Source organism: Onychostruthus taczanowskii, unplaced genomic scaffold (assembly GCF_017590055.1).
Source record: "Onychostruthus taczanowskii isolate IOZ18803 unplaced genomic scaffold, ASM1759005v1 scaffold29, whole genome shotgun sequence".
NCBI classification, from domain to species: domain Eukaryota; kingdom Metazoa; phylum Chordata; class Aves; order Passeriformes; family Passeridae; genus Onychostruthus; species Onychostruthus taczanowskii.
The window spans coordinates 2,865,501-2,886,556 of NW_024500239.1; the positions used below are offsets into that span (position 1 = coordinate 2,865,501).

General features: G+C 39.6%; 1 protein-coding gene across 1 annotated transcript; it reads left to right on the plus strand.

Moving 5' to 3' along the window:
- The first annotated feature begins 473 nt into the window (after window positions 1–473).
- SLC6A19 (solute carrier family 6 member 19) lies at window positions 474–21,056 on the plus strand. Its single transcript, XM_041408088.1, has 12 exons — window positions 474–705; window positions 8,933–9,073; window positions 10,499–10,636; window positions 11,554–11,735; window positions 12,490–12,600; window positions 13,310–13,422; window positions 15,687–15,815; window positions 16,569–16,725; window positions 16,856–17,060; window positions 17,650–17,809; window positions 20,074–20,236; window positions 20,817–21,056. The coding sequence occupies exons 1-12, from the start codon at window positions 504–506 to the stop codon at window positions 21,021–21,023; spliced, it is 1,908 nt and encodes a 635-aa protein (XP_041264022.1). The 5' UTR covers window positions 474–503; the 3' UTR covers window positions 21,024–21,056.

Below are 21,056 nucleotides of genomic sequence, written 5' to 3' on the forward strand. Positions count from 1 at the left end.
CATACACAATTGGAAACGGAACGTGATGGTGAGTCACAATCAGTTTATCTTCCTGATAAAAAATGATATGACATCTCCATATTTAGTCTGAGGCCAGTGGAATCCTACTATTCCTCATTTGCTAGGGCTATATTTGTATTTAAGTGAGTTTAAACAGGGGAGTGGCAAGGGGTGTTACATATCCTTATAGGTGATTAGGGTTTATAGCCAAATTATCTCCTGAATTACATTAGCTGAAATCAATGTATTCTACTGGACGAACAGACTGTTCCATAAAACCTTGGCAGATAAAGCATTAATAAGTGTCAGAGCTGACTTGGTCAATTGAATGATTTGCTGACGCTTCTTTTTACCACAAGCCTGCACTTACAAGTCCAGTGCCAAAGGTTCAGTATATATAGCTGAAGACAGCAAATAGATGCTCTCTTTTTGAGCAGGGTTCTGACAAGCTGCCTTTCTCATTATCCCTCACTGGCAGCATTTTCAGGCAGGAAATTTAAAACATGGTAAAGCTGAAGCTGCCCAATCCTGGCCTGGAGGACAGGATACCTTCCCATGCTGAACTTGAGGTCCTTGAGAAAGAAGAGGCAGACTCCAGACCAAAATGGGACAACAAGGCACAGTATATGCTGACGTGTGTAGGGTTTTGTGTGGGCTTAGGAAATGTCTGGAGGTTCCCGTATCTCTGTCAGAGCCATGGAGGAGGTATGTCTTTAACACATCTTAACTAACTTTGGGTATAAACCAGGTGTAATCTCTCTTTTGGTAAGCAAATAATGGAATATGTTTAGAACTGTTCAGGTCCTGTGAGAACAGTGATGGTCTCTCTAGAAGAACTGCATAAGGGAGAAGGTAATTTCACAGGTCATGATCACACACTGAAGTCTCTTTCTTCCACTACTGATGGAAGAAAAGGAAGGGTCTGTTTTTATTTCAGGACATGGACTGAACAAGTGAATCTTCCACTGCCATGTACATAGTTTAGTTTCTCAATCTAAACCCAATGTTGCTTTCCATACATACATATATATAGCATGTATCTAAACTATTAATAAACTACTTGGGACTATGATTCTGCTCATGATACCAAATGATCTTTTTATAATAGGTTTTTCATTGGGCTTGGACTGATCCCTGTATCACCTATAGAGTCAGTGTTTGTATACTTTGTGCTAGTATTAACAGCATGAATGAAGTTAATATTAAAAATATTTCTTTAGCAGTTGGTGTTAAGTAATTTAAAATCCAAGCATATATTATTTACTGTATAATTTACTGGAACTCCTTAAGGTTTAGGTAAGGACTAAATTACCATGTTAGAAATTTTGTTCTCTGTTGCTGTTTGTTTTGAAAGGTAACTTTGAGCTGAACCATTGCTTAAATATTATACAACAACATACATTTTGCATTTTCTTGCTGACTCTTTTGTCTGCTATCTGGTTATTGTCATTTTTCTCTCTGGGATATGTGTAAAATGTATTTGTTCCTTTGTAATATTTGGTTTTGAAAGAAAAATTTTGGCTTAAGGAACAGTATTTCAAATTAATATTGTTTTACGTGTACATGGTGAGATATTTAAAAATTGCTTTCCTTGTTAGAGTAGGGACAACTGAGGGCTCTGTGGGGAGTTGCTCACACAGACTCAGGACATGTAACAACACGTGCAACAACAGGTGCAAGAAGAGATGCTTTTATTATTAAGATTTCTCTAACGTGGGCTGATATTTAAAGTTTGCAGTGCAAACTGGAGGTCATTTGCAGCAGAGTCATCTTGCAGCAAAAAAGTTACAGCACACACACAATCAGAAGTGTTTCTATATTTGACATTTTTAATTTGAAAAAAGTGGATATATCTCTCCAGAACTGATGGCACTCATTGTCTTCTCAGGTTTTTAAACTTAGTTTTAGAAAGTGGACATGCCCTGTTTTCCAGGATACATTTATAGGCACTTCCTTGCTTTTTGGTCTTTTTGGTCCCTGTGTTCTACTCACATGAAATGCAGCTGAAAAGCAAGCACCCAAAAAATGCAAAGAACTTGGTACAGATCATGGTTTTATCACTGATGTCTGTGAAGATTTATTAATTGCTTGTGTGTGTGTGTCAGACCTCTGGCAGCAATTAACTTTCTTTCTCATCATCCTGTAAGTTGTTCTTTCTCAGGAAACACTGTCAGGAATACTGACAGCAGTTAGCCCTGGGTTCTTTTTCCCCTGGGACTCACTCAAATTTTAGGCAAAATTTGAAAGGGAGCACACAGCAAAGGAATTATAAGCTAATACACAGTGTCCTTCTAGCTAGACTTGCTACCTTCTCTAATATTCTTCTGCACAGCACCAAATGCCGTGACACATATCAAAGAACACAAGTAATGCCTTCCTGTGACTTCTTAGAAAGGATTCCCTAATTTCATCACACATAAGGATGGAGAGCTTCTGTGCAATCCCTCCTCCTCCTCCTCCTCCTCCTCCTCCTCCTCTGCTGTACAATGCACCTCAGCCTCCCATGGTAGGTCTAAATCCAGCTCTTGCCACCACTGTCCTTCTCCCATTACATTACATTACATTACATTATTTCTGTTCTCGAACTTCTCCCTTAAATCATAAAAAAAAACCCCAAAACTGCCTGTTTTTTGGATAAATGCCTTTGAATTTGAACAGGTGTTTATTTGTATTGTAAAAACAGATCTCAAAGTTCGTATTTCTGAAGATATTTTGGTGTTGAGATAATTTCTGCCTCATGAGGTTTTGTGGCTCCTGCATCTCTAATTCCCATTCATGTTCACAGCATACCAAGCTCCCAGTAGAGGCAGCACTGCAACATCTGGGATTGCAGCTGTCACATTGCTGAAGGAAACTCCCTGACACTATAAAACCACTGCCTCCAGAATAGGATGCTTGTGGTAGTCACTGTGTGTGGCATCCAGCTTCAGTTGTGCTCCCTCTAACCAGCTTCATCTACATGCAGTTGGAAATGTTATTTCTAGGCATTTTTGGGCAAGCTTTGCCTTAGTCTTTGCCCCTCAACATGGTGGCCAAGATGATTCATTCATCTTTGGATTTGTATGGTCCACTCAGCGACACAGATGTTCCTCTATAACAGAGCAGGGTAAAACTGTAACATTATGCACATTTTTCCAAATTATCCACTAGAAGGCAAACATGAGTTCACTGAGGAAACTCGATTCTGCCCCAGCGTTATCCTGGTTGGTGTTTGTCCTCATATTTTGTGTATTCAAGATATGTCTCCACAATCCGGAGTGCAGAGCAGCAGGAATCCGTGTTCCTGCTCTCCCACTGGAAACAGGGATTATGTTCCTCCTTGGATTGTTACTGGAGTGATTATTTTAGAGTCCTAAAACTGGTGGATTATAGTTGCCAATTAAGAGATTAAATTAGAAAAAAAATACAAAAACAAACCAACCAGCTATATTTTGTGCAGGAAATATCTGCAGCGGATGTGAAAAAGTCCTGTGTGACCACATATCAGATATTAGGTATGTGCAGAATCAAGGTTACATAGACTGTCTCCTGAAAATTATTTCTAATTTCTAAAGATTGTTTTTGCTATCTTAACTTCTTTCTTTTTGACTATGAGTTATATGGATGAATGTTTGGATCATTTTGGATGGGTGAGGTCTGGTAGCAATGGTGTGGAGAGTATTTCAGCCAAGGGCAGTCCTGAATGAGGCTGGATGTCCACCTGCTTTGTGAGCCAGTGGTTGTACATGTTACATCCTTTATCAAACATAAATGGATTACAGTAAGGTGTAAAATTGACCCTTGTGTGGTACTTGGACTTCAAAAAGGTGGATTTTTTTCTCTGCAAATTGTCTGCAGTGAAGGTAGTTAGGAACACTGAGGTTATAAGTAATGCTTATTTTCAGATGTTGAACTTAAATCTGGAATTATTTAAGACCTGTTTCTTCCTAAGCACAGCACTGTGACAGTGTTTTCACACTGAGATACCCAAATAAACAAAAATAAATTGTTGGTTACATAATTTACTTACTTTTGTTGTCATAGATAATGAGTTTATATTTTTTAAAATGGAATATTTACTCCAGTGAAATTTACTAGAGCAAAGCACATTTTATCCTTTAATGTCTTAAAAGTTGTCAAATCCATCATTACCAAAGGCGAAATAGAGTTCAATACGCACACAGTGTAAAAGGTGTGGTGTTTGCCTCAGTGATGTCAGCAGCTTAATGAGATTGAAATTTCCCTTCATTTGATAGCTGTCTCTGACATTGCTCATAGCTTTTGTTTAATCTTTATTGAGCAACATGTCATTTAATCAACTGTTAAACATTTTCATTTTATACCTGATGACCATTATAAAAAAGAGGAGGCATATTTAATGTTTAAACCATTGATTTAAAAAACGTCTCTAACTCTACAGCTCGCATATGGAAACCTTGCCACTGCATGAGGGAGAACTTTTTTCTCTCTCTGCGTGGCACACTGAAAGAAGGGACAGTAATGATGTCAGCAATTCCTCACTTAGCAATTGATGAAATAACATGTTGCTATAGTTGAGGTCTAAGAATATGTTGGTGTAGTAAAACATGTCCATCTGAAGTCTGCCTGCCTTCCCTTTGTGATGAACTGTGTGCAAGTAATAATGATTTTTTAAAATTTGACATAAGCAGCTCTTAGATTAGAGAGGAAATGACATCTATGCAGATGTTCAAACCAAATATTATTTGTTTTAAAATACAGCATTGAGACAGGATGAGAATCTAATAGCTCAGCTGTAAGGTTTTCAGACTAGAATATCAATCATTGTTTGTGTACATATATACACTGTCTGTTTTCAGATCATTGGTTCATTTGTTAGGATCATAAAATCATGGCAGCTTAAAAAGTATTTGTTTATTTTTTTGTGTCCCATGTGAAGCTGAAAGTGTTCTAAAGGTGTGTGGGTGTGGCACCTGGGGACAGGGTGTAGTGGTGAGCACTGTGGTTAGTGCTTGGACTCCAAGATCTTAGAGGTCTTTTCCAACCATAATGACTCTATGATCCTATATGGCAGCTTTGCCCAGCCAAATTATTATTTTTCCATTGTAGCTTCTTTCAGAAAGGTTGGGGAGAAATTGAGAGAAAGGGAAAATACAGCAGAGATGGATTTCTGAGCTGGCTGCTAGAATTGAACCCTGGAAACCAAAGAACCCAAGAAAGAGAAAAGAAGTGTCATATATCATTGAAAGCTATAAATTTATTTCTCTTGAAAATACAACAATATTCCTACAGCTAAATATTGGTAGTTTCAAATACATAAAATGCTGTTCAAAATGCTGAGTCCTTTGTGGCACGTGCCACACATCAGGGTGAATGACTAATCACTGAAGAGTGATTAGTGCACCAGAAAAGATATTTTTATTGAATCCAGTTGCCAAAGGTAGCTCTGAAAACATGGTATTCTCAGACTTCTATACAGCATATAATTTAGCCATACACAAAAATCCTTCTTACCAAAAAGTTACCAATTTTTAAAATCAGTGTGGTTCATTTTGCTTGCATTAAAATGTAGTTACTACTGTAAAAATGTAGAGTGGCAAACTGAAAACATTTCAGAGGAAAGCCGGAAGAAAAACTGAGACATACTTTTTGTTAGTCAAAGACTGAAGGACACATTATTATTTATTTGTAGAGACGTTTGTTAAACTTCCAACTTTTCTCTGTTTCTCTGTGTCAGTCTGTGTCTTCAGGAAAAGGATTACGTGGACATCATCTCCAAGGAGAAGAGTATCTCATTTATTTTCATCCTCACTTCTCCCATCTCAGCTACATCCCTTCTCAGGAGACCTTTAGTCCTCGCAAGAACAGCCTTGCATTAGTGTGGAGCAGCTCTGTGGTAGATCTAGGAGCCTCAGGCTGCTGCTGCCTCACTTTGGAGAAAAGTGACTGTTTTGTCATGCCAGGAAAGAGTGAACTATGATGATCCACCCGAGTTTTGAGGAAAGTGAGCTGCCCTAGTTGCAGATTCAAATTTAGCATTGTGGTCTTAGCTGAGATATTGTTACACATGGTGTCAGTGCTAAAGCAGGCAATTCCTGACTCAGGTCTTTCTGACTGTATTTTCATGTCATAAACCTGTGAAACATATAGGGCTTATTCCAATTTTTGAGTACCTAGAATTTCTTCCAAAACAAGGTTCTTTTCTCTGTTTCCCACCACTCCAGGGACTTCTACAAATTTACTGACTGCAGGAGCTACTACTGTCAGATACAACAGGGCAGCCCTCTCTCCATGCTTTGTTGATTGCCACCTGAAATGGCAATGGACTCTTCATCCACCTGTGCCTGGCATCACTGCTGACAGTGCAAAGGTTTTGCCCATGCTGGCAGAAGTTCTGGGACTAAATGAAACTGTGTCAGACTCAGTCACTGCAGAGAACTGACTGTCTGTCCTTTCAGTTTCTAAAGGCTTGTCCCATTTTCCCTTTATGGACTTCCTTAGCTGTGCTGGAACATGCAGTGGTGTGCACGTAAGGGCCCCTGTTCATCTGATAAGACATGCAGCGCATGCAAATTTGGCTTCATATAGTTTGTTTTCTGCTGATTCTCCACCCTCTTTCTGTGAATAACACTTCTCATAACTGTTTTACTTTTGTTTTCATAGTAAGCAAGATTTTTGCAGTGTATGCAATGAGAGCTCCCTCACTCTTGCATTCCATGCCCTTACATCCTGATGGCTTCCTTTCCTCATGGAAGAGAACCCATCCTCCCCCTCCTGAAGGGAGGCTCAGTAGCACAACTTCCACACGTGGAGTCTGGCCTTTCACAAAGACAGAATTACTTACCAGTGCATGGAAGTGCAAGCAGCCATAAGTGTGCCCTGTGCTGCAGCCCCAGGTCAGCCTGACACAGTTTCCTTTGTGTCACACTGACCAGGAGCTCTCATGAGGGTAAGAGCAGAGGACACAATCATTGTGTTTATACCAGCAGTTTTAAATACCAGACTATTCTCTCTGCCTCAAGCAAGACACCTCATAAGAGTCTGAAACCTGACCCTGCAGAGTTTGTGTTTGCCTCATCTGGACCTTTTCTTGTTGCCTGCTCTTTCAGATGCCACATGGGTCTCTGCTACACCACACTCTCAATTCTCTCTGATAAAGCCCTTCTTGAGCAATGGTAACAGTTAAGTTCAGAAGATGGATCTGCACAGCTACCTGATCCAAACACTCCCCATTTGCACGGAGGATAAGTCCTTGTCACCCTTTGAAACTCAGCTTGCAGTGACTTTAGATCACGCCTTGATACTTAAGCATGGAGTGGCAGTAAGTTCAGCTGAGGTGCTCCTAATGGAGACACCACCTTTTTTGGTCAGGTCAGAGCAAGATCACTTGAGGAATTGATTGGAAATTATGTCCTTGGTCAAAGATCTTATTGAAGAAGGAAATGTACAACCCTTATACTCTTTTGAAACTATGACCAATTGCTCCTTATCATACCTGTCAAAGAAAAATCTTTTTGATAGCTATCATCTCTGTTGGCAGAAGGAGGAGAAGATCAGGCTGTTTCTGATCAGCTTTAGAAAGCATTCAAAGGTAGTCTGAACCTTTTGCTTTCTGCAGACAGCAGGCAGACTGATATTCTGATTTAGGATCCATTTTTTCTCACTAATCTAAAGTGCACAGTTCACCTCCACTCACACAGTTCTAGCAGTCTGGGCAGTCATGGCTTTCCCTCCAAGACAGGAAGATTCAGCAGCAGCACAGTCCCAACACCACAGCTCTCCCTGTCAACAGCACAGTGTGTAAAGTTTGCTGCAGGACTCTCAGAGTTGAACCATCTTCTGTGGTGGACATGGCAAAGTGTTCTACCAGCCTCAGGGGATTTCCTCCAGATGCTTACAGAGTTCCCTTTATTAAGATGCTGTGGAAGAAGTCTTTAAGTACAACATATCTATGACAGAGCAGTCAGATAAAGGGGGTCCCATGATTGTCTTTGCACACACACAAAAAGAAGAAAGGAAAAAAACTAAAAAGGTGTGGTGTGTGCTTACAGCTCGTCAGCTTTCTTGATTGCTTGGAATTCCCAGGAAGTAAATTTCAGTTTCTGAAATGGTTTTCATTCTTCAGATTTCCTCTTTCACTTGCTATCTGATTTTCATTGCACACATGAAGAGAAAGTCAGTAAATACCCAGAACTGAACTCTTAGCATTCTGGTCTGCATTCTTTTCATTGCTTTCAGATTAATTGCTCCTATTTAGATTAGGAAGATAAAGCCATTTTGTAATGACAGATAACCATAATTCTAACATGTAGCAATATTCAAGCATTTGACTCTGCACTTTTACAGTGCAGTGTTGTGTTCTGTGTTACCTCCCATATCCAAGGTACACCTTGTTCAGGAAAAAAATTAGTTAAGAATATTTGTCCTGTACTAACCAACTTTATCGTCATTAACAGGGTTTGAACCCTGTACTTCAGATGTCTTCTAATCAAACAAGAACATTTTTGAACACAGATGCCAAGAACTTATTGTTGTTTCAGGCAGACAGCCCAAGGCTCCTGCCAAATATTTAGGGGTACTTTGCTTAGTTCATTCAACTGTTTCATATACTTTGCATGAGTCACAGCTATAAAACCATAATTTTTCACAGGAAAAAAAAAAAAAAGGAAGTCATTCCAGGAGAGTAGCTGCCTTTCCTCCACTTGTAATACAAAGGTGGCTTTTTCAAATTTTAACCCTGAGAGTATAATTTCTGTGTGTCACTTGGGAAGAATAAGAATTCCTGCCTGAAACTACAAATGTAACTGAGTGGCCTGCCTGGTCAATCAGGAAAAGCATTGCTCAGAAAACAGGGAAGGGTTTCCACAAAGATGCTTACAGGTTGCTTGCCATGTCAATGTCTCACAAAACTAATGGTTTTGTTTTGTTTTAGTACTTCACTGATTGGAATCGTTATTTTTCTTATCTATTCCAGGAGCCTTCATGATCCCTTTCCTGATTTTGCTAGTCCTGGAGGGCATCCCCCTGCTTCATCTTGAGTTTGCCATTGGTCAAAGGCTGAGGAAAGGCAGTGTGGGTGTATGGAGTTCTATCCACCCTACCCTGAAAGGAGTTGGTAAGTCAAAAAGCCACTTGAGAAAGCACAAGTCTCTCAACTGATGATCTAAAAACCAAATCTACTGGGTTTTATTCTTGTGTGCCATACGAGATTTCAGGATCTATTAATTTTCCTCTCTTCCTAACTCTCCATTGATAGGTCAAACTAATCATGCTAAAGCACAATGACAATTTTGTGTTCACATTCCCAAGTACCCTGGGTCCTGTTAAAACCTTTCTCCAATCTGAGATAAATTTCAGCCTCAGAGATATTTCCTGTATTATCCATACTGGCTGTTTTTACCATTAGGATAAATCTTTAGGTGTGCCAAAAATTGTTCTGTAACTGTTCTGTGGATAATTAGTTGGATCTTTATCTGATAGACTTCAGCTCCACCTAATTTTATTTTTTTGCATCTGAGAGTTGACATTCCATAAGCCATAGAAACAGTATTCTGCAGAAAATACTTCTTCACCACTGTAACAAACTTCTGAGTATTCGAACAGTCCATTTGAAAATGTTGTAAAAGCAGCATTATGCACACAACATAAAAATCTCCACAGCTGCTCCTTACACAGGAAACACAGGAGGTGCCTCTGAACATCAGGAAACATGGTGAGAGTGCCCAGGGAGGCTCTGGCGTCTCCAGCCTCAGAGATACTCAAACCCTTCCTGGACATGGTCCTGGACAAGCAACTCTGGGTGGCCAGGCTGGAGCAGGGGGTGGGACCAGGTGACCTGCAGAGATCCCTTCCAACCTCAACCACACACTTGAAAGGGAAGAAACAGGACGGCTTTGGCATCCACTGCATTTGTAAATCAGTTACGAAAGATAATTGTTCATTGCATCTGGAATTTTTCAAGATTCTTTAGAACGTAGGAGCTCTCAGGAGCTAATGATTAGCATTTACTGTCTGCCAGAGAAGTCATCAGAGGTTGATTACTTGGGAACAGGCAGAGGAAGAGAGATACCAGCGTGAATTCTGTACCTGGTCACAGACTGTGCCTCCTGGCAGCCATCCATCCTGAACAACACCTCTGCTGACTTTGCAGGGACATTGTGGAAGAAGGAGATATTTCAGTCTCATTTAACCAAAATCCCAAGTCAGTTGAGCTTTACACGTGTCCAGCATCCCAAACTCCCTGGATATCAGCTGTCAAGGCTGTGAACAGGATTGTTGGTGTCTGTAGGGAATTAGTTGGCTTCTAAGTGGGCATCACCTTCAGTCTCAAAGAGTTTTTAGGATGTAAAACTATGTAGGACTCACTGGTCCAACCTTGAGACAACAAATTCACAGTGATAAATCTACATCCAAAATGTAGCAGATTTTTTCCATCCAAAATGAGGAGGGAAAGGTTGAGTTTGATACCATGTACTTTGATATATCTTGAAGACAAGAGTGTTGCAATTTACACAGTGTTCTGATTTTTTTTTTTTTTCAGGCATAGCATCATTGTTTGTGTCTTTCCTGGTGGGCTTATATTATAATACTATTATTGCCTGGGTGATGTGGTATTTCTTCAACTCCTTCCAAGAACCCCTGCCATGGAATAACTGTCCTCTCAATGACAACAGAACAGGTATATTTTATAAAATAATCTATTTTGTTGCACAGCACAGATTTCTGTTTCTAACAGTTACCCTAAATGAGCCTTTCTGTGAAATAGCAGTAAGGCATGGCAGTCCTGTCAGGCACATTGCACTATCTGATACTTGTGTTGTGTACAAATTCACATTAAATAAAATGTGGCCAGCACTTAATCTTTGAGGCAAATTTTGGTTTCTTTTATAGAACCTCGTGGTAGATTTTGACAGATGTGTTCATATACAGAATATCCACTAAGTGCAGATCTAGTATAAACATTAACATTTTCCAGATTTAAGCAATGACTTTCATCCATCTCTTCAACAGCCCTCCATTAGCACATTGAAAAGGAAAAGAAAAAATAACATAATCCATTTGAAACACCTGCACCTCTCAGTATGACAAATCTACATCTCCTTGGAGACCGCTTGGTGACAGGAACTTTGCTCTCCACAGCCAGCCCTGCATGACACTGTGTGAAGCAGGCTTTTCTGCTGGGTCTGTGCACAGCTGCTCAGAGTGCTCTGCCCCTCTCCTCCCAGAAGGAGCATGGAAAGCCTCATACAAGGGCAGGCCAGGGCTGAATATTGCACAGGCCAGCACAGTGCAGGGAGCTGGGGATTCAACCTGAGCTGACAAAACCTTGAACACTGCCCCACAGAACAGAAGAAAAAATATTGCTGAAGGAGGTGTAGGAGGGGAAGAGCCACTGTATTAACATACCTGTTAAACATCTGTCTTTTAAATCTCTCCTTTTGTCATGAAACTAGCCTCCAAAAATCTGAAAATTTGCCAACAACAAATCCATTGGCATTAAGTGGAACAATTTAAAACACCGATATTAATTATTTAGCTTCCTTTTTTCCAGGTAAATAAAAGACATACAGAATGACAACCATTTTCTGGTTACAGATTATGTCGAAGAATGTTCCAAGAGCTCTCCTGTAGATTACTTCTGGTACAGAGAGACACTGAACATCTCCACCTCCATTGAGGATTCTGGCAGTATCCAGTGGTGGCTATTGCTGTGTTTAACATGTGCATGGGGTGTGCTGTACGTGTGCACAATCAGAGGCATTGAAACAACAGGAAAGGTACTCTGTCTTGGGGGAACTTCTAATGAGATTATATTAATCATGCTGTTGTGATCCCTTATTTATACAGAATTAATAATTCTGTAGAAGCTGTCTGGTTCTTGAGTGAAAGCATGTCCAAAATTTTGTCTCATAACTAGGACTGCTTTTTGAAGAATGCAGGTGAATGAAATGAAATCTGACTTGATTTAATTTATGTGGAGAATTTTGTTACCAACTTTTAGTAAGTCTTCCTTGTCCTTACAGGTCCTAGTAACACATTTTTAGGTATTATCACTTTAACACTAATATTAATCTTTAATGCAAGATTAAGGGACTCTCTTTTTATTATTGCTGTTCTCCTCAAAACATACCTATACAGATTTATTTGGGTTTGTGCAAGTCCTAAATATTATCTCTACAAAAGAGTGACCAACATTCTTCTTCCCAACAAAGTCCTGAGAGTCCATCCTTGCATCAGTCTGGTCTCAGGGTGTACATTATTTTTGATACTGCTTTTGAATGATCTGAGTTGAATTTCAACAATGACAATTTCTCTTAAATAAAACTATTGCTAAAAAAGTATTTATTATCCAAATGTACCACAAATACTATTTCATTGAACATTTATTACTGTAGTATGCTAATTGTGACTCGAAATTTGCCATTATTGTTAATGAGCAAACCTTGATAATTTCCCTATTTTCTTCACTTATAAAAAATAATTCAAGTGTTTTGTTTCATTGGAATGGTTTATTTATTTTTTTTGGTGCAGGCTGTCTATGTGACATCAACTCTCCCGTACTTGGTGCTTACCATTTTCCTGATCCGCGGCTTGACGCTGAAAGGATCAACCAACGGAATTGTGTATCTCTTCACCCCTAATGTAAGCCACTGCGTGGGTCAGGGCTCGGTGAAACATGGTGTAGTCCTCTGTAATTCACAACTGATTGAAAATTAGCTCTCCCCACTGGTGCTTTTCTAACTATCCCTCAGGCACCCTAAAAAACCTTGATTCTGTGAGCTGAATGTTCTGCATTGGATATAAAGAGTATACATGTACACAAATACTTTCTCTCTCTCTCTCTCTCCATCCTCTATCAAAAACTGTTGTAATGAATGATCATCACAGAGCAGTGGGGTTGTCATTTATTTGGCTTGGTTTATTTTCCTGTAATCTACCTAAGAACCAGCTTAAATTTGAAGCATAAATCACGTATTTGGAAGTAGAACCCACCTAATTGCCATATAAACAAAAAACTCTAAGACAATGGTTAGTTATATAACAGCATTTAAACAAAATTAAAAGAGGGATCATTTTCCATAAGCAGATCTCTGAATGATCGTTATGAATGCTAAGTAATAAACACCTTTTTAATCAATTTTCAAAATATTTACATAAAAACTTCAGATAGGTTTCCTTTTATAAAAAAATTGTAAGTTTGACAAAAAATTTTGACCTATTTGTTGAATTTCTTCAAGAACAGTGACTCTTGCATGGTTAATGTTCTTGTTTTAATTGTTGTTTTAAAACTCGTATACTCATTTAAATAGCAATGTTGGATGTGCTTAAAGCTGTGTCTCTGATGCCTCAGGTTAGTGAGCTGGCGAACCCAGTGACATGGCTGGATGCAGGAGCTCAGGTGTTTTACTCCTTCTCCCTGGCCTTTGGAGGCCTCATTTCATTCTCCAGTTACAACTCTGTTCAGTAAGTAGCCGGGCAAAACCCAGATTTTATATGAATATTTCATTGTTTCAAATGAAACATCTCTATTTTGCCCTACTGCTGTGCTACTTGGGACTGGGACAGCCTCCCCTCAGACATGTAAGGTGCATCCCCTCTGACTGCTCCTAGCTCTCCCAAACCAAGATTTCAGGTCCCTGCTCTGGCTGATTTTGTAGAGAAAGATGTGATGATGCAGGATAGGAAGAAGGAGACTTGCTGCCCAGCAGCAGCTGATGAGCAGGAGTTTCCTCTGTGGGAGTGCTCGGTGCATGGTGATGTCTTTGGTCTCAGAGCAGGTGGCAAAGAACATACTTCAAATAAATTAACAGAACAAGGCTCAAAATTTTAGCTTTGCAATGAAGAGATATATCTAATCTTGAAATTTAAATTCAATTCCTTTATAGTGTGCTTTGGGGCCAGGAAGTGAAAAATCCCATCGTCCAGAGACTGTCCCAGTCTGCAAATTATGATGCAGTGCTATATTCTACACTCTCCCTCATAAAATATTGCAGCAACCACCAATGCCTCTTGGTGCTTGCCATCCCTTCAGAACTCCTGAAAGGAAAACTGTCTGGCATTCGCTAAATGTAATATTTTTGATAAACATCTCTGAATTAAGTTTTGGATATGTGGTTTGGTCATGCATTCAGAAATGTGTGTTTCAGCTTTGGCTTGGATTCAATTACACCACAGCAGCATTTCAGTCACTGAGGAAGTTCCTTGCTACCACTCTTGATTTCAGGTGTTTTTGAAAAGATCACCTGGAATTTTTGGTGCCTGCAAGTCTCAGTGTGAGGTGTCAAGCCCTGCTTAAGGTCCAAGCCAATGTCCCACGGCCATGGGGTCAGAACTGGGAGCATGCACCTTTCCAGAAGACACAAAGAAAAGGAGCAGTGTCCTCTGGGTTTTCCAGCACATGGGGCAGTTGCATTCAGGCCATGTTCATTCAATGCTCAATGATTCATGACTTAAGGAGGGAACTGTACGAAGTCACCAAACTCCCAAGGAATAAATAAAAAATCCCCATGCAAATTCCACAGTGTTACACTGAGGTGTTGGGCCACCTGCAATCCAGCACCAGCTGAACCGGGTGTCAGTGAGTCTGCCCCTGGATGGTTTGGGAGTACAAAAACATCAGAAAATACAATAAGGTTTCAATGCTGTCAAGGATTCACTAACTCATAATGAGAAGGAGCTTGAGCACCTGACTTTCTTTAAAAGGAAGAAGTGTTTTTCAAGCCTGTCATTGAGAATCTCATGTTACACTGCAAAAACTGACACAAGACTACAGCAAGAAATTTCCATTCAATGCCCAACATCCAGCAGATGCCTATTTGCAATGCTATAAATGGGGAAAGGACACAATGTGATAGGTCTTGGTTGGACAAGCTTGTCTCTCCTCTTGAACATGTTCAGAAAATTAAATATGACAACATCAAGTTTTTCTCAATACCCCTCTCTTGCCCAGGACAAATGAATTATCTACAGTTTTACAGCCTTCTCTTACAATGATTAACTAACTTAATATTGATATTTTATCTTGTCCCTTGGATGAAAGTCTGTTTCTGGCTCTGCAAATTCTTAATTTAGCACAGGACACTGGCAAGAAGTGCCTGCAACAGAGGTGTTTCTACAAAGAATTTTTCTGTCCCAACCTTTCAGCATAACATTACATTGTTCTTCCAAAACTTGGGAATATTTGGAACCGTCTTTTGTTCAACAATCAAACAAAACTATTCCCAAGTGCTCTTGGCTACTGCAATTTCACCATACCTAAGTGCTATGAAAAGTGAACTTGTGCTCACTTTTCGTGTCTGAGTATTTGAGTTCAAGCCCAAACCTTTCACCTTGTAACACAATACACCAGCAGTGAAGGCACAGCCCATGGCAACATGTTTCTGCACACATCCATGACAAGCCTGAAAAGGAGGGGACTCTTCTGCCCTTCATCCTTTGCTTCCCATGAACCGAACATGAAAACAGCTTGGACAATTATTCCTTATGAACAGGATTATTTGAAAGGGAAAAAAAAAACACCAAAAAACCCCCAAACCCATAGCTATTAAATTGCTTAAGGCACCAAGTTTTAATTTACGAAATCTAACAGCACTACTTGTGTACTTTTAGAGGGTTCACTGATGTACCTATGCATCCTTGACTACTTTTTGCTTAGTCTTGGTAGCCAGTTTTACTATTTATTTTAGGAACGTGATTGACATCCATTGTTTCTTCTCTTTGAATTGCAGCAACAACTGTGAGAAAGATGCTTTGATAGTTTCAGTGATCAATGGTTTCACATCCATCTACGCCGCCACTGTCATATACTCCATCATTGGATTCAGAGCCACAGCAAGATATGATGACTGCTTTGACAAGTGAGTTATTGGGAAAAAAACCAAAAACACAGAATACGCAGGTGTTTGTTTGGCTGAGGCAGCTCTGTTATCCTGCTGACAATGGATTTATCATTTCTGAATAATTGCAGCTCTTGACTCACATGGCATCAGAACCACTCATTACTTATAAAAATACGAAATCTTGTGGAACAAATCCCATAGAAAATGATAATTGTTTAAGTCACCTTATTTCCTACATAAATGTTGCATAAGCAACTATATTTTACATTATTCTCCATGCTGACGTATGGCATGAATGTAATATTCCCTGGTTCCTGTGTTAGCTCCATGTTTAGGTTTCCTCCTGGAGAGCTCAAAAGCTTAGGTCTCCTCAGAGGTGCCTCATTTTACCAGGGCAGTCAGACTCTGTGGTTTCCAGTCTAGTTCCTCCACAGTCAACTGTGAAACTGCATGATTCACAGCTGCAGACAGCTCAGACATTCCCATAAGCCACCCACTCTGGGGACTGCTGTTTAGTCTGCAGTGCTAACACAGGCGCCTAAATTCTGCATGGGTTCCTAGAGTGTCCATCCATTTAGAGTCATCTATTGCCATGAAAGACGGTGTTATATTCACCTTGGAAGAAAGAAAATTGTAGATGCACATCTGGACTTTCCAACTTCAAATCTGATCTTGATATTGTACTCTTAATAACTTGTTTGATGATGTAAATGAATCCTGATGATGCTTACAAATTAATAATTTCAAGTTACTGACATTTCACTTTTTCAGAAATATTCTTACTCTGATGAATGCATTCGATTTGCCAGAAGGTAACGTAACCCAAGATAACTTTGAACAAATGCAGCAGCTGTGCAACAGGACTGATCCAGTAACTTTTGCAACCCTCAAGTTTGAAACCTGTGATCTGGAAACTTTCCTGAATGATGTAAGTTTAACAACCTAACAGATATTGATACCTTAAATATGGTAGGAATGCATGGCAGCTATTTAATTGCCAAGTCTAGTGACTACCAGTGTAAATTTGAGTGATGTTAATGATCCTAAATCTTCCCCAGGGAGCTGAAGGAACTGGCCTAGCCTTTATTGTCTTCACTGAAGCTATCACCAAAATGCCCGTCTCACCTTTGTGGTCCATTCTCTTCTTCATCATGCTCTTCTGCTTGGGTTTGTCATCTATGTTTGGAAATATGGAAGGGGTGCTTGTACCTTTACAAGATCTCAAGATTATATCCCCCAGAGTGCCTAAAGAACTTATAACTGGTAAGTGCATTTTTAGAGAAAAGTGACCTCCCCACCCTCCCCAGGGAGCAGCTTGTGTGCTGAAAAAGCAGCCCAGTCCGCTTCTACCTTCTGATCTGGAATGGTCTTAAGACTGCCAGATAATCTACTGAAGATTTTCTCATGTTCCTCAGTGGGGCAGCTCATGTGAGGTTCCTTCTGAGCCTGCAGGCAGCTGTTAACCCTTAGGCTTGCCCTTCAGCCTGCTCATGATGACCACTATCTCCTCCATTGGGAAGTTGGAGGACCTGAGTCCTTCACCCAGGCAGGATTTCTCTCAGAGCAACATTATCCCATCATCTATGAAGAAGAGGACCTGTTTTCTCTCCTCAGCTTTCTCCCTTTTTGTTTGCAACATCTGCCACCTGTGTAGTGTTAGGAGAGTTTTACCCAAACAGAAGCCAGCCTCTCCAGAGTGCTATTTAAAAAAAAAAAAAAAAAAGTGGTGGCCTTCAGGCTGCAAGAGTTACTTTTTAAGCCTTACAGCTACTGGGGAAATACTTTTCTTTCCCATTTTGCTTTTGCTTTCTTTGCCTAAGTGTGCTGTTGTTTTTGGTTTTTTTCCCCATAGGTCTCGTTTGTCTGGTGTGTTATTTGATAGCTTTCATTTTTGTGCTGAATTCTGGTAATTACTGGCTGAGTCTATTTGATGGTTATGCTGGCTCTATTCCCCTGCTGATAATTGCATTTTGTGAGATGTTTTCAGTCGTCTACATTTATGGAATAGACAGGTATGAAATACAGCTTAACCATTACTTGATATCAATAGATAAAGCGATTGTTGTTGTATTGCTACAATCTTCCTGCATCTCTGTGCACAGAATTTCTGTTATAGAAATCAATGAAATTATGCAGCCATAATTTATATGTTTCAGGTCTTTTAAAGAGTTCTCAGTGAAAAGAAAGAATGTTTGTTAAGAATTTGTATGTGAAATTAATACATTATAATACTTTATAATACATTATAATATGTATTATATTATTAATGTATTATAATAAACAATGCTCTTTAACAACTAGTTCAAATAAAGATATCCCTAAGATATTGCAAGAGAATATTAGGCATCAACAAGAGCCCTGGAGTGCATTAATATAGATACAAATAATTTGTTTTTAAAGTAGGCATGTAGATATTTGCAACAGTTACGTAAGAGCCACTATAGGTAATTTACCTTTTAAATATGGTGACATTTATAAAAACTCTTCAGGATAATTGCATTAAGCATTTAGTTAGCAGAAGCAAAGTGCATGCACATTGGCACCGAGCTGAAAGTTTAACACAGAGTTATATCTCAGGAGTGTTTACAGGGAGTGCTAAATGGTGCTGTCCAACACAGGGATCTCCAGGCAGGCTGCAGATATTGGTTTACAGCAGCTTGCAAATCCAGGCTACTGAGATACGTTCTTAGCTGATAAATCCAGATCTTTATCAGTTGTAGCAGCGAGTAATTATTCTCTCAACTTTCTACAGATGTAATAAATCAAGTTTCAACATCTTCATGTTTGTAATAAATACAGAAGAAATGTGAAATAAAGTACAGGGAATTCAATCACCCACAAGTTTTACTTGAACTTGTGCCAGATTCAGCTGCTGCTCCTGGCAGTGGGGTGAATGCCCTTGTGACCCATTTTCCCATACTTTTATGCTACTCGAGGAAACACGAATCAAGTTAGGTAAATTAGATGGTGTACCCTTGAGAAAGAAGGCTTCTTTTAATTTGTTAAGGACAGAAAAGGCTATGTTGATCACTTTTCCTTCCCTTTAAGATCTCAGAAATCCTTACAAGAAAATTAAAATAATTCCCAGGACGCAAGCATGGGTTGAGTCCATAAAGTGGGGGCAAGGGGGGTGTGTGTTTTTGTGTTTGATTCAGATAAAGCCTCATACCAAATTTTAATGTTCCTGGCCAGTACTGTAACCCTCTTTGAGAACAAAGCTTTTCAGGGCTACCCAAAAGTGGTGTTATCTGCTCCTGATGAGTTTCTGTGACCTTTCTCTGAGAAAGGGTCATTGGTAGAAAGACTTCTCTGTTGCTTGAAGGAGAACATGTGTGTTATCCATGGCACACATGAACTACACCTGAACATACGCTGCAGTCAGGACATGGGGCTCCATATCCTTTTAAGACACCTAGATCTCAGAAGTTAGGGATGAAAAGATAAAATAAATTTACATAGTAATTGAGATTCTGGTGGATTCAGTGTGTTGTTCATAGTTGAAGGACCAACTGAATAGTCCCCTCAGGGTTATTCCCATAGGATATGCAGGAAATCCAGACCAAAGGACTAAAGCAGAAATCTCAAACTTCCAAACTATTTTTTTAAGAAATGTTTGCACAAGGTGTTGCATTATATGTAGAAGCCATAAATTGGTTCAGGAATGGTGCAGACATTACCACTCTCAATGCAGGGCTTGTTTCTTCTTGTGGAAATATTTTTGCCCCACTGACTGCTGCATGTTCCATGAATAATCCAAATAACACAATGTAGGTGTTTTTAGTAATGTGTAAAGTTAAAAATGTTTCATTATTCAGCCTGAGAAAAATTATAGATATCCAAATTAGGCAAACATTATATTATAATCTAATCATTACATTACTTCTATTTGCTTTTGTTCTTTTTAAATATTGTATCACTCCCTTTAATTTATGCAGTACTGAGATACTTATCAAAAATTGTGAAGCAATACTGCAATATGTTCTGGGGAAAATCGTCTGCACTGACTCTTTTTTGTTGAAGCTATTTCACATATGCCTCACAGACATCTTCAAGATAGTACATCTCCAAAAATAATTTTCCAGACTTGCAATGATATGTGCCTTAAATTGAACTAGTGAGGTCTATCTCCTGATTCTTGTCAATTCTCTTCTCAAACTGACATTAGCAGATTTCTGGGAACCACAGTAAGGGGTAGTTTGGATTTCCCTGTTTATGAGCAGGCATTCTTTTATCCTGACCAGCTTTTAAGCCTGAACCTCCTGCTTTTTGTTTCTAGGTTTAACAAGGATATTGAGTTCATGATTGGACACAAGCCCAACATTTTCTGGCAGATTACCTGGAGACTCATCAGTCCCCTCATTATGTTAGTTATCTTTATCTTTTATTTTGTGGTGAAAGTCAACCAAGAACTGCTCTACAGTGTTTGGGACCCTAGCTATGTAAGTGTGTAAACCAAAATATTTATTTATAATTATTTTAAGTATTCTTCTTTAATGTAGGAGTCATTGTCAGTTACATTCATCTTCCATCTGAAACAGTTTTCTAGCAAACTTGCCACAAAAACATGGAAATGGGACTGCTTTCTTTTCTCCTCTTTTGCAACCTCACTTCGCTCTTATTGATGTTTCAGTCCTCCCTCACCCTTTGATTTCAGCCTTCCCACAATAAGGCTGATTGGCCATAAAGCCCTGGGGACCAGTCAGGCCCCCCATGCCCACATTCCTTTGTGCCAAGGAAGTGTTCCAGTCCCCCAGTCTTCTTTCCTGGCTCTTACTGATTTCACGCCATATTCTTTACTTCATTTTAAAGTAAAAATAAGCCCAAAAGAGCTGAGGCTGGAAACCCTTGAGCTGAAAGCTGCCGTGGAATTGGCAAACTGTTGTGCCATTATGGCCAGCCAGCATTCTGATCACATTTTTGATCTGTTGAATTATTGAATGTGTGCATGGTCCCAGGTATTTGCTCCTGGGACCATGCACACATGGTGACTTTCTACAACTTGGTTGTTTGCTCTTTCAGGAGGAGTTCCCCAAAACAGAGAAGACTGAATATCCGTCCTGGGTGTATGCTATTATTGTAATCCTCGCTGGAGTGCCCAGTTTGACCATCCCTACCTTTGCCATCTACAAAGCCATCAGGAACCGCTGTCAGAAAAAAAATGATCATGCTGGCCTTATTGCTACATCTGAGACTTCCATTAATGGGAACTTAAAGTATTCATCATAAAACCATTTTTTTTTTCAAATGTGGAAGGATGCC

What these genes read in the sequence shown, in the direction of transcription:
- SLC6A19 (XM_041408088.1), top strand. Translation starts at nt 504, where the DNA reads ATGGTAAAGCTGAAGCTGCCCAATCCTGGCCTGGAGGACAGGATACCT. An exon ending in GCATTGAAACAACAGGAAAG is followed by an intron (nt 11,736 to 12,489) that starts GTACTCTGTCTT and finishes TTTTTGGTGCAG; the next exon opens with GCTGTCTATGTGACATCAAC. An exon ending in TCCAGTTACAACTCTGTTCA is followed by an intron (nt 13,423 to 15,686) that starts GTAAGTAGCCGG and finishes TTTGAATTGCAG; the next exon opens with CAACAACTGTGAGAAAGATG.